Source organism: Echinops telfairi, unplaced genomic scaffold, assembly GCF_000313985.2.
Source record: "Echinops telfairi isolate 266 unplaced genomic scaffold, ASM31398v2 ScPeMD7_5868;HRSCAF=6743_1, whole genome shotgun sequence".
Taxonomy (NCBI): Eukaryota; Metazoa; Chordata; class Mammalia; order Afrosoricida; family Tenrecidae; genus Echinops; species Echinops telfairi.
The window spans coordinates 10,162,712-10,177,000 of record NW_022109768.1 but is presented as its reverse complement, the minus strand read 5'-3'; the positions used below and the strand labels follow the sequence as shown (position 1 = coordinate 10,177,000).

The 14,289-nt window shown below is 41.2% G+C and overlaps 1 protein-coding gene across 1 annotated transcript in view; it reads left to right on the top strand.

The window, feature by feature from the left end:
- ARHGAP10 (Rho GTPase activating protein 10) overlaps positions 1 to 14,289 on the top strand; it is a 275,523-nt gene that overhangs the window by 123,663 nt on the left and 137,571 nt on the right. The window contains exons 12-13 of the mRNA XM_030887201.2: positions 2,481 to 2,555; positions 10,368 to 10,455. Coding sequence (XP_030743061.2) covers positions 2,481 to 2,555; positions 10,368 to 10,455 — 163 coding nt within the window. The remainder of the gene's footprint in view (positions 1 to 2,480; positions 2,556 to 10,367; positions 10,456 to 14,289) is intronic.

The window sequence follows — 14,289 nt, the reverse complement described above, 5'->3', positions numbered from 1 at the left end:
GTGTGTGTGTGTGTGTGTGTGTGTGTGTGTGTGTTGCTATCACGTATAGAACACGTGCTGGTATCCTCTCACTTCCTTTCTCCATGAGCTAGTGCTTGGTCTCAGGAGCCGCGTCCAGACTCAGAGCAGGTGCAGACCGTGCCCCAGTTCTCCATGCTAAAAAGCGCCTGAGCTGTGACTTGCATCCAGTCCTTTAGACTGTCTAGTATTCTTTTCATCACCCCACACAGGAAGGTGAAGGAGAAGTAGGCAAACTCCCCTGGGCAAATTCCATCCTCCTTTTTTGGGGGGTTGTTGTTTTGTTTGGGAAACTTTGGGAATAAGAGACATCTTATCCTTGTCAGCTAGTTGTGTTCTTGTTCGTGTTAATGTTTGTTGTGCAGAAAATAAAACACGCTGCCAGAAAGCAACAGCTCTCCAGACAAGTCAAGATAATAAGTCATGGTTTTGTCAAGTCATTATCCTGTCAGGAGAGATTTCAGACACCAAAGGAGGCAGACAGTGGTACAGTGAATTCTCACATTTCACCCCTGAGTCAACAGTGATCATGGTCTTGCCACCCTTGGCTTCTTCTGCCCCTTCCTGTCTCATGAAGCATACTTAGGACAGCCCACTCCCACCCTACACTTCCCACTATGCAGCTTTAAAAAATATGGGCATTTTCTGATGTAACCTTAATACCATACTCAAAGTTTCTTGATGTCATAAAGAATGATCTTTACAATTGACTTATTCAAATAAAATTTCAAACAAGGTCATTGGTTCAACAGACTTCAAAAGGTTCATGGAAAGATTCCCTTACTTTTTAATTCCATTTTCCTTTGGACTTTTTGAAGCCCCCTGCGGCAGTTACATAATCTCCTGTCAACTTGCAAAGGGGTGGAGTCTAGCCTGTCAATCAGGTCACAGCTTGATGACCTCATTTGGAGACGCGAAGGAGATAAATAGCTCACTGGAGGCCAGACCCACTCTCTGATTCTTACTCCTGATGACACACCACCTGGAACCACGCTGATGGAGCCAGAGCCCTGCAGCTGGAGGAGCCGCATGAAGACCCACACCGGTGCTGACATGCTTTCACCAGCACTGGATCCACAGGACTTTCCACTCACTGGCCTGAGATCTTTCTGCATTCATTGCATGGATGAGTGAGGCTAAACAGAAAGTTATGGACTATTATCGACATATGGGGTAATATCAGACATATGGACTTGATCTGGACTGGGCTGGGATGTTTCTTTGATATAAAGTTCTCTCTTACACACTATGAGTGTCACTGGATTTGTTTCTCTAGTCAACCTGGTCTAACATGCTCTCTCGGCCCCCACTCCCCCTCCAAGTCAGTTGTGTTTGTCAATACATTTTCTCCTCATTTGCCCATATTTCTTATCTGTTGTCCTCGATGTCCTTGGGTAGTGCAAGTGAGTATCTGGTGGTTCAGCCTCACCCAGTAGCAAAACACACACACACACACACACACACACACACACACACACACACCCCTGGTGATCTGCTTTTGTAAAGATTTATAAATAACCTCATTGCCTTTGACTCACAGCGAACCCATAAGGCAGGATAAAACTGCCTCTCTGAGTTTCCAAGATTAATTTTTTTTTTACAATAGTAGAAAGCCTCATCTTTCTCCCTTGAAGCAGCCGGATATTTCGAACTGCCAACCTCATGGTTCATGGTCCAAAGCACCAAGATTATAGCCACAAGCACCCATGGAGCAAATTTAGTCTGTTGTGCAAGTGGAGTGGCAGAATTGGAATCACTTGGCTGACAAGGTGACTGTGCTCAGGCACACATTGCTGTAGGCCTCTTCAGAGCTGTGGCAGTGATTTGGCTCATTTGGGTGGAGGGTTTGCAGTGCTACGCATTTGAAGTTTCAGAGCTCTGTTGGGCAGGGCATGCAACACCAACTGAGTTTCCACGGTCTTCAAGAATCTCAAACCGTTCTCATGTACTAATCACACTATTATTTTTTTAAGACAAGTTTTCAAAGAAAAAACGTCAACGCAAGCAGAACTTGTCTGCCGCCATCTGTAGGCCACAGACGTGTGTAACATGTTTTCTTTGGAATAAACCTGTAGAGGGATGAAGTGGACTCTATTCATTAAAATTAAAAAAAAAGAAAATGTAGCAAGCACGTTAATTTTCTTGAACCCTTTTTTAATGGCAGTGGTATGTGTGCCTTTTGGTGCATGCATGAGAATGAGGACTGCTTATCTTCTTTCCTTTACGTGGGCTCAGTACCTTTTGTCCAGGTGCAGTACTGCCTTATCTTGTTATTTTCCATCCACAATTGTGAGCACAAATCCAGTAAAATGAGTGGGTAAACGCGTTTGTCAAGCATCATTTTTCTAGTCGCCAGGAATGCTGCTAAGTGAGTTAGCGAGGATTCTGACTGCTACTGTTTGATGACAAGTTTTAAAATATTACGGAGTGATGTGCTGCTAACGTGTTCTCTCTCCCAATAGGTATAAATGACCAAGGACTGTACAGAGTTGTGGGGGTGAGTTCAAAGGTCCAGCGACTTCTGAGTATGTTGACGGGTATGCCTCTTTTCTAACCATTTTTCCATGTGTTCATGTGTTGATGCGCATTGACTTTCACAGCTTAATAGTTCATAGATTGTACAGCATCCTGGTGAACCCACTCTTTTCTCCTACTTCCCAAATCTGGCTCCTTCTCCTACTTCCCAAATCTCGCTCCTTCTCAGAGCGAGAGAGCGAGAGCGAGAGCGAGAGAGCGAGAGAGAGAGAGAGAGAGAGAAAGAAGACAGACAGAAAGTTGACTCAGAGAGCAATTAGTGTGTGCATCAGCTCCAATTACCCCCTACTTCTCCACTTATTAAGAAATGGGAGAAGGAAAAAGAGCAGCTCGCCGGTGAACATCTTCCCAAGAAAACCACAGCCAGGCTGCTAAGATTCGCATGCCTTCCAAATTGTGTGTCCAGCGTCCAGTGCATTTGGTTGGACAAGCCCAGTGGGACTCGCGTATTTTCACAGAGCTTCCAGCCCTGTTATTTGACAGAAAGGGCCCGATTCTCAGGGATTCATTGGTATTCAGAGTGGCTGGTTGGTAGTTTGCACCAGGCTCTTCTCCAGGTCCATGCATGCTCCATCTGTGCTGATAACACAGTGTTCTTTGGCATTACAGACTATAGGAAGCCAGAAAGCGAATTCATTTTTATTACCCCAGACATTATGTGAATGACAAACCGCGTTTACATTGCACTCTGCTGTCAGTTCAGTGCCACCTGTAAAGTGCCCCACTTCCCTCCTTCCCACCCCCTCCCCCAAAGCAGACATCCTCTTGAGGAGTGATGATAACTCATCAGGCTGGAGGGCCTGCATGGCAAACCAGTCTGTCATCCTGACCTTGTTGAATATTAATTTCTTTGATATCTCACTTTAATTAATCAAGATTAACAATGTCCTCAGGTATGCTGCCAATGCATTTAAAGCTGTCTGCATCTTAAAGCATTGCAGTAAAGCCTTTTTTTAATAGCATAAACCCAGATGGATAAAATCAATGGACATGTACAGATAGGGCTGATTGTTCGGCTGTATTTGAATTACAGGCTTTAATAAGCAACAGGCTTAAAAATGTTTGTAAGCTATTAACCACAGAATAACGGCTCATCGTCAGTTGGAGAGGCTTGTTAGAATACATTCACTTTCACGAGCTGTTTTCATTTTCTTCTTCTCTGGTTTAACTTGGGTGTGCAATTTTGGCAGTCAGATTTTCCTTTTTACCATTCGTGGTCTCCAAATTAAATAGACCCAGGTTGCCAGTGGTTCAGTAGCAGCTGGAAGAGTTTAATGGGACTGCAGCATCTGCTTTTACTTAATTTTAAAATTAGAAACACTTATTTCCAGCATGGTGGTATAATCATTAGGACTGGGAGACTTTGTCGGTATCAGTGCAGGAGACTTTGACCACACGGCCTGGCTCGGTGGTAAATTAGTCCTAAAGATCCTGGCCCTGTTTGTTGATCTTCTAGTTCATGTCGGAGCAAAGTCTGAACAAGGGTGCCTTTTGGTGGCTCTGAAGTGCTAAACTGTCTCTAAAGGTCTTCGTCATCTTACAAACATCCAACATGCTTTGCGTCCCTGCACTCAGGTGGCGGTTTCCTCTAGTCATGGGAAATGTCCCGAGAGAGCCCTTAGCTTGGAAGGTGACTTAAATATCTGAACCCTCAAAGACGGCAGGACTTCCTACTCTCGTTAAGAGTTACTGCTCGGAAACTCACAGATGTAGTTCTACCTTGTCCTCTCTATATGGTCTCTGGGAATCCACATCTAATTGATGGCAGCAAGTTTTTTTTTTTTTTTAAAGAAACCCTCGAAAAATATATGAGCTGGAAAACATGTACTTTCCCTGAGCCCAGGAGTGACATGGCCTGCTTCGAGTTGCTGGCAAGGGAAATGCTATCCTTTTCAGCCATGCCATCCTGTAAACAGAGGAAGTTAGAGAACTGACGCAAGGGAAAGATAATGAATTGTCATTTCCTCAGAAATTCATTGAGGAAGGCCACATCATAGAAATTGCCTTCACTAACCTGAAGGTAGTCCCTTGCATAACCTTAGTATGGTAAGTCACACACGTCTGTGATTTAATTAGCATTAATAGAATTTTCTTGTTATTCTAAGGTTGATCAACACAACCCGTCACTCTTAATGGTTTGTTCGCTATTTCCTAGTCAAGTTAAGATTTGCTTTCATCCCTGTTGCACATTCAAAATTTAAAATAATGTATGCCTCTTCAAAAATTAAAAAGATTTCAAGGTTTCTAAACATGACTCTTCCATGGATAATCTTCTCTCTCTAGTTTTCTACACCTCTCTAGATTGTTTTAAGCTGTGCACATATCTTTTTATTTATTTTTTGACATTTTATTAGGGGCTCATACAACTGTTATCCCAATCCACACACACATCAATTGTGTAAAGCGCATTTGTACATCGTTTCTCAAAACATTTTCTCTCCACTTAAACCCCCGACATTAGGTCCTCATTTTTCCCCTCCCTCCCCGCTCCCCCCTTCCTCATGAGCCCTTGATAGTTTATAAATGGGTATTTTGTCATATCTTGCCCTGTCTCCCTTTACCCACTTTTCGGTTGTCTGTCCCCCAGGGAGGAGGTCACACACAGTTCCATGTAATCGGTTCCCTCCTTCCTACCCATTCTCCCTTTACCCTCCCTGTTTCGCCACTCACACCACTGGTCCTATAGGGCTCATCCGTCCTGGATTCCCTGTATTTTCAGTTCCTATCTGTACCAGTGTACCTCCTCTGGTCTAGCCAGACTTGCAAGATCAAATTCGAGTCATGGTAGTGGGAGCAGGGAGGAAACATTTAGGAACTAGAGGAAAGTTGTATTTCTCATCATTGTTACATTGCACCCTGACTGGCTCATCTCCTCCCCGAGACCCCTCTGCAAGGGTATCTCTAGTGGCCTACGCTGTGCACATATCTTAAACAGAAAAAAGATTGGTGGATATGACAAAACTTGCTTGCTTAATTTAATTAGTGTTTTTTCTTATATAAATGAATTTTGATTATTTTATCTGTCTTTAAAATTTTCTGCTCATCCAGATTATATATTTATTTCAAAGTTGAGTTTTCCCAAAGTACCATTTATTTGTAATGCATTTTTTCTTAGTAGAATTGATAATTAATAGAATTCTGAAGTATTGAGAAAAATTCAAAGCCATTTTAATTTTCTGGGCGAGAGCTACAGTGTACCTTTTATTTACCGTTTATACTTGTGTATAAGCTGGGTTTTTCAGCACTTTTTAAAAAATCATTTTATTGGGGCTCATACAGCTCTTACACAATCCATCCATCCACCCATTGTGTCAAGCACATTTGTACATTTGTTGCCATCATCATTCTCAAAACATTTGCTTTCTACTTGAGCCCTTGCCTCGGCTGATATTCGGTTGGCTTATATTGGAGTATATATGGTAGTTCTTTTTCATTCCCTTTTCGGGTTTTATTGTCGTTCCCTTTAATTCTTGAAAGGGAATGAATTTATTTTGGCATTTTATCATATTGCTGTCATTTGTACATTAAGTATTTTTATATTGTTTGTCTTAAGTATTTTCAGTTTTCTTTCAGCACTTGGGCGTAAAATGCATGTGATGACTTCTAAAGAAAGGAGGAATGCGTAGTCTCTTGAATACATACATATATATGTATATATATATATAAAATAAATTTTTTCACTTAGTGTTAAAATAGAGAACACATTTTTCCTCACCCCCCCCCATCTTCCTATTCCCCTATCCTCATCCCCCTTTCTCCTCTTACTCACCAATAAAAACGAAAATGGCCGTTGACCATAAATGATTCCCTGAGTAGGCAAGTCATTAGACTCATCCAGGGCAGATGCGTAAGTGGCCTCTGCTCTTCTGTGGTGTCAAGCTTTTTTGTTGAGTGACCCTCTGCCCGGGGGCTACAAGGTTATCCCCTTTGAACGACCCCTGTGGATTTCTGGGACTCTAACTCACTCTGTACAGGAGCAGAAAGCATCCTTTCTCTCATGGGCAGTTGGTGGTTTTGAACCACTGACCTTTCAGTTTGAAGCCCAACCCTCAACACCCCCAGGGTTCTTGTGAAGGCTACAGCCTTCTTCCCAATTTCCAGCAGCCTCCTAGCCTTTGTTCCCGGACCAGAACTTGTTAAGGTCTTCAAAGAAAGCCTCCCCTGTGAGCAAGTGCTTTTTCTTCCTTCCCAGATCACGCTCCTTCCCTTCTGTTGTTGCTGGCAGAGGCTCACACTGATTTGCTAAGGCAGTTTTTAAATAGAAACCTGGAGCACTTGGAGAAGGCAGGGAGAAATACTGGATCAGCTGTCTTTGGTTGAGTCATGGTTTCGTAGTTAATGAGGTGAGAATGTTCAAGACCAATTACTGTTGTGATGGTAGACTGACACTCGTATGGGTTAGAATCCTCATTTTATTCCTTCTTCTTCCTGCCTTAGAATGAAGATATCAAAGCAGGAGGAGAGTGTGAGAACATGTGGTCATAGCTTATGTGGCTGATTATTTCTCAATCTAATTTGCAGAAAGGGCTGACTGATTTTATCTACTTATTTATCAAGCCTAAAAATCATGAATAGCAAATATAGTTTTTTACCTACTCATTGTCATCGAGTTGATTCCTTTGACTACAGGACCGAGTAGAACTGCCTACGTGTGTCTCTGAGGCTGTAAATCTCCACAGGCGCACAGAGCTGCATCTTTCACGCGAGCAGCAGCTGGTCGTTGTGAAATGCTGACCGAGCATAATTCCCCACCCCATCATAGCTTCTTAAACACAATTAAAAACAGAAACGTAATTTAGGAGCCATTTGATTTACAGTATGACTGCGCATTGTTCTGTTTGTAGAATAGTTTTGCCATGTAGGTTGGAGAAAAAGGTAGTCTAGCCTCTCTAAGTCAGTGTAGAGCAGGGTGCTAACAGGTGCATCAACGAGCACTTTACCGTTAGGTTAGCAGAACATTCATAGCTTCAAAAACCGAACCACTGATGAGAAGTATGAACCGTTTGTCCAAATGTTAAACTATCTGAGCCTGTGCCGGTAGTTTAGAGATTTAGTAGCTACTCCACTAGCTAATTGTTCCTGTTGCAGAAGGGAAACAAAGTTTCCAGCTCCTTATGATGAAATGTATCTCTTGAAGGAATGAAGGAAGGATCCCAAGTGAATCCCAAATACACAAATTCTACCCAGTCCCAGTGCGTCCCTGATTGTAAAGGACTGCACGGGATGATTGAGTTATTTGAAAACAGTGAACATTTAATAGGGATTAAAACATTGACACGGTGCAGTTATTAACTTCTGATGTGACAGCTGCTTTTTATTCCATGAAGTCAGAAGGAGGACTTATTTTTCCAGAGAGAATATGGTTCTCAAAATACAGAATAATAATTTGGTAGAAAGCTGAAAGTACAAAAGATTTCCTTTAGAAGCCCTCTTGGATTTTAAAATGGAGATTTGCTGGTAGCAAGTTGATTGAAAATGTTATCTGTCTTATATTTTAAAATGAGATTTAAATAATTGATTTAATGAGAGAGAGAATATTCAGTTACAGAAGTAATTGGTTGGCAAAGCCTGTGGAACAGAATTATTTAGTCCTAGTTATAAAGGATTGCACCTTTAATCAGGGTGCTTAATTTGATTTTTTGAATGTATCTATGGCTTGTCTGACAAGCTCGTGTAACAAATGAGTTCCGAATTGTAGGAACTGATCAAAATGTAATCAGTGTCAGTTGCCATTGTTGTAGTTTATTGCATATTGCTGTCAGTTGCTGAGGCCAAGAAATGTTGAAGGGCTTTAAAAAGTCTCCAGACCGCTGAGGAATTGGCTTCGTGTGTATGAAGCCAAGGGTGTGAAGTGCCCATCACTTCCTGTTTCCCTTCATGTTCGGAGTTGGAGACCTGCCTCGAGTTGTCAGTAGTCCCTGCCCACAGCCCACTTTTAAGTGCAGTACAAGACTTCATGTGGTGGTCTCATTTTGACAGGTTTTCCTGTTTAGTGAATTTACAAGCAAATACTAAAAAGATGCTTCCTTCTATCTCCAGAGAAATCTACCCTACGAGGGGGGAAAACTGTAACAGCTTCTGGTTTTGGTTTTAACTAAAATGTCATTCTGGAAAGAGGGAGGAATCAAATCTGTCCTGTCTCTTGTTTCCTCCTTTTTCATGGCAGGACGATAGGAAGCCAGGTTTGTTTTTGTCAATTGATTACTGGTCTCAGTTTCCAAGAGCTGCTACAGTAGAAAGGCAATAAACAGGTAGATTTAAACAACAGACACTAATTTCTCACAGTTTTAGAGACTGAAAGTTCAAATCAAGACCGTATCTGTGTCAGTTCCTTTTTGTGGGCCAGCTGCGGCACCTCCTTGGTTCTTGGTGTGTGTGGGTCTGTCCCTCCGTATTTGTAATTCAGCAGTGATTAGATTTAGAACCCATCCTACTCAGCTGTGAGTTAATTGCAATACAAAACCCTAGTTACAGACAAGGTGATATTTACAATGAAAGGAGTTAGGATTCTGAAACATTGGGGTGGGGGGAGGTGCATAGTTTAATCCAGAATAATATTATTCAGCACAATACATTTACTGATCCCCTCCTTTTGACTTGGGTACCAACAGTGAAGCCTTAGACTTTGTTGTAAATCGGTAGATCATAACCTAGCCTATTTCGTAGTTTCTGAAAATCTGCATACATTCCTGATTTCCTTTGATGTTCTCAGTCGTTCTGTGAGAACAGTTGCATCAGCGCCAGCTTTCCAATGGAGACTTTATGCCTAGATAGGTTGGCTCTCACTGCCTAGGGTGGCTTTGCTGGCTAGGGTTGGGCCGGGAATTTAAGCCCAGGTTTGTGAGGTCTCCCTGTTGGCAGATCACACCTGTGCCCAGTGTTAAAGATAGAAGATGGCACCATGCTCGAGACGGTCTGCCTTTCTTTTAATTTCCATCAAGTTTGATTTTTTTCCCCCCTCTCCAAAGTGCATTACCTTTTTTATCCCCCTTCCCCCTCATGTTGAGGTAAAGGGGAGGAGACATGCATGCGGTTTTCTTTGGAGCTTGCCAGCTGATGGAAAAGACATTTAGAAGAAACATGTCATTAGCACACTTTTAGGATTAAGAAAGCTAGTTTAATTTACCATGTCTATTAGAAGTTTTACAGTCTTCCAATAAATATTTCCTTGATGAGTACATAAATTGTAACGTTAATGGGAAAGGTTATTCATGAATGACCTTGTAAATTTGTTATGTGTAGTCATATTTCCATTCTACACTTGAGAAAGGCAATGCTTTGAATACAAATCTTAGAAGTAGACGTGTGGGAAGAAGTTTCTCATCCCCTTTCTAACACTGCCTTGCTGGCATTCTAGGAATTGGATTTGCCTTTAATGGCCTTTGCCCTTATTTCCTTTGTGATAACACAGGGTGATAGCAATCACACCCCTTGCAGCAAGCTAAAATGCGTACATATGCTGAAAATGCCACGTGTTCTGTGCATCTACCTATAATCATAATATCATGATAATAGCGATGCATAACTTATCCTTGTGGATGCTGAAATGGTATCTTGGAAGTTTACTCGAAGGTCAGTGCTTGTTCCTTTGCCTTGATATCTACTGCAGATTTTATCTGCAATACTAGAAACTTCTCATAATAACACGTAGCTTACAGTAGCATAAGAAATTACATGTAATGTCTTTGTAGCAAACCATAGCATTAATTATTTGTGCTTTGTCCATTTAAAAATGGGAGCTACCTGAGCAAGTCAAGAAGGCTTTTTGAATATTCCAGATTTTAATGATCTTTCTGTTCTTGCCTGCCCGCCAGATGCAAAAACATGTGATGAGGTGGACCTGGAGACTTCTGTTGATTGGGAGGTGAAGACAATCACAAGCGCCCTGAAACAGTATTTGAGGTAAGCCTCCTCTCAGATACAGAAGAACCTACTAGGTTTCTGTAGGTATCTAATAATATCGATGCTGACTCTTGTGCATGATTATCAATGTTGAAGTTCAATCCTATAAGAAGAAGAACATTCATGAGGTGTCTAATAGTATCCCTGGAGGTGAGGTGTAACTAGTGATGAACACTGTTTTTTTTTTGTAAATTATAACCTCAACTTAGATAATTTTGACTTGGATCTTGAACTCAATGTCTGTTATAAGTAGACATGACTTTTAGAAATTATTCACTATGAAACAATGAGAAAAAGAAGAGTATTTGTTGAGTCTCATACAATCTTACACTGTTTTAGGCAAAAATGTTTAAATTAAACCATTTGAGTTTAAAGACTTCTGATGCTAATGCATTAACTGCAAAGCTCTTGGAAAACAAGTTTTCTTGGTCTTATAACAACTTCAGTTTTGCAGTTATTATAGAAAACATCTAGGGGCTGGATTTAGAAAAACAACGTTTTTTGAGTGATCATCATTTATTAAGCAATACGGTGTGAATGAGAAAAAGCTCTTGGGACTAGATGAAGAATAGGTATATAGAAAGTTAAATAAGCTCATACCTGTAAGTCCTGTGCTGCAGTTCTGTTGGGGACCTTGGCTTTGGCATGGAAACTATGCTGCATTGTATCCCGAGGGTCTGTTTTATTTATTTTTTTTAAAGCAACACCTAGGCCTCTATTTCAGGTAAACGTATTTAGTGTACAGTGAGAACAATAGAATAATTTTTTTTTCAGCAGGCAATCCATGGGAGAAAGATGAGACTTTCTACTCCTGTAAAGGGTTACAGTCTCAGAAACTCACAGTAGCTGTTCTATCTTGTCTTGTGGTGGGAGGGGGGAGATGGGGGTCACTATGAGTTGGACCAATAGAATAAATTTAACATGTTTCAAATTCGATTTTTACACCATTTTATTGGGGGCACGCACAACTCTTAGCACAATCCATCCATTGTGTCAAGCACATCTGTACATTTGTTGCCCTCATCATTTGCAAGACATTTGCTTTCTGCTTGAGCCCTTGGTATCAGCTCATTTTTTCCCTCTCCCTCTCTGTCCCTCCTCCCTTACAAACCCTTGATAATTTATAAATTATTGTTATTGTGTCATGTCTTACAATGTCCGATGTCCCCCTTCACCTACTTTTCTGTTGTATGTCCCCCAGGGAGGGGGTTATATGTAGATACTTGTGATCGGTTCCACCCCGTCTTCCCTCTACCGTGCCAGTATTGCCACTCTCAGCACTGGTCCTGAAGGGATCATCTGTCCTGGATTCCCTGTGTTTCCAGTTCCTATCTATCTGTACCAGTGTACAACCTCTGGTCTAGCTGGATTTGTAAGGTAGAATTGGGATCATGATAGTGGGGGTGAGGAAGCATTAAAGAACTAGAGGGAAGTTGTATGGTTCATTGTTGCTACAGTACACCTTGACTGGATCGTCTCCTCCCTATGACCCTTCTGTAAGGGATGTCCAGTAGTCTACAGATGGCCTTTGGGTCTCCACTCTGCACTCCCCCTCATTCACAATGATATGATTTTTTGTTCTTTGATGCCTGATAACCTGATCCCTCCCACACCTCATGATCACACAGGCTGGTGAGCTTCTTCCACATGGGGTTGTTGCTTCTCTGCTAGATGGCCACTTGTTTATCTTCAAGCCTTTAAGACCCCAGACACTATATCTTTTGATAGCCAGGCACCATCAGCTTTCTTCACCACATTTGCTTATGTACCCACTTTCAAACAAAAAAATTTTCATGACAAATTTCAAGTATAGAAAGCCAGAGGCAGTAGTGTAATCAATCCTCATCATTTTGCTTCTTTAGTTATTAACATGCCACTTCATCTATCCCTTTTCCACTTAGAGTAATATTTTAAAAAATTGTCTAAAATATTATATTGCTGCAGTTATAAATACTTGAGCATATACCTATAAAAAGATGAACTAGCCAAAAAACACCCTGGTGACCCTGTAGGACAGAATAGAACTGGCCTGATGAGTTTCAGAGGCTATGATTCTTTATGGGAGTAGACAGCCCTGTCTGTCTCCTGAGGAGCAGCTGGTGGTTTTGAACTGCTGACCTTGTGGTTAGCAGCCCAATACATAATAACCACTATGTCACCTGAGATTGCTAAGAAAAAGAAGTCAATGACTTTTAAAAAGATAAGCACTTAAAAAAAAAGGACAATCAATACAGTTACCACACCCAGCAAAATTACCAGTAATTAATATTATGCAATACCCAGTCCATGTCTAATTTTCATTGATTTTTATCAGTCATTTTTACATTTGGTTTGGCTGAATCAGGATTTAATGCCAACACATCTGATCTGATTGATGTATTTTAAATCCATTTTAATCCATACAGACCTTCTCCCTCTGTCTTCATAGCATGGACTGACATTTATTTGATACACGTGGGTTGGCATAGTGGTTAACTCCTATAAAGAGTTATAGTCACAGAAATCCACAGGGGGAGTTCTACCCTGTCCTGTGGGTCACTCTGAGCCAGCATCAATTCCGTGGCCGTGAGTTTTAAAAAATAAATACCTAGATTGCCGCTGATAATGATAAACTGGTTTAGATGATCATTGCGATAAAAGAAATCTTGGTAGCCTCCATGGATCGCAGGTTTAAAATGTAAGCTTCCTGAGGCTAAGCATCTTGTGGGTCTTGTTCACTGTAGTGTTCTCAACATCCAGAACTGTGTCTGCTACTTAACTACTAGGGCAGTAGTTCTTGAGGATGTCTGGCAACTTATGGAGACCGTTTTGGTTGTCATGGTTTATGGTAGAAGAGGGGTTGTGTCTCTGGTGATTGCTTTGAGGGAAGAGGTCAGAAATAGTCTGCTAAACATCTTTTAGTGTGAGGATTGGCCATCTTCCTTGATAAAAAGATAAGTGAGGCATTTAAAAGTGTAATGAATTGCTCACAATGTTATCTTGAACAGCCATGGATCTTTCCATGTTTGGAAGTAGCTTTAAACTCATTTTGTTGTTATTGGTTGTGTTCAAGTAGATTGTGACTCATGGTGACCTTGTGCGTGCGAAATAGAATTGTATTCCATTGGGGCGACAAGGCTCTCAGCTTTTGGAAACAGATCACGGGGCGTCCTTCTGAGGCACCTCAGGGGAGTCTTGAACGGTACACCTTTTGGTTAGCAGTGCCACTCTCCACCATTTGTGTCTCCCAGGGAGCCCTTCAACCCATTTCACTGTTTCTTAAACATAGGCCAGGTAACAGCTGAAGTCAGTCAAGTACAGTTACCAAGGTGACTTGGCTGTGGATGGAAAACTAAGAATATAATCCAGGTCTCTCTTTTGTAGTAAAAGTTATGCTTTTTTCCTGCTCTATCTGTCCCACCCCCCCCCCCTTTTTTTTTTTGCTGAAGTAGTTGAAAATACATTACAGTTATGATAATTCACTTTTAAGTACAAAGCAAATCATATTTGATTTGTATGGTAGGTGCGTTCTTGGTAAATACATTGCCTTTAAAATTATATAAAAGAGCTTTATGTTTACATGTGAAAAGGCATTAAATTTTAGGCTCAGATTTCTATAAACAGGTTTTTTTCTATTCACATGACTTATCTTGGTATTTATAAGTCAGGCAAGATAAGGGGCAATTTTTGTTTGTGCAAGACTTCCCCACAATTTATGCCTAACATTCCGATCTCCGCCCACTAAATGCCATTTGAATGGGGAGGCAGTGAGACATTGTAACAAGCTCCCAGCAAGCCTGGTGGGCTGAACCTATTCATTGATTTAAATAGTCCTCTATTGAAAGAATTGTACAA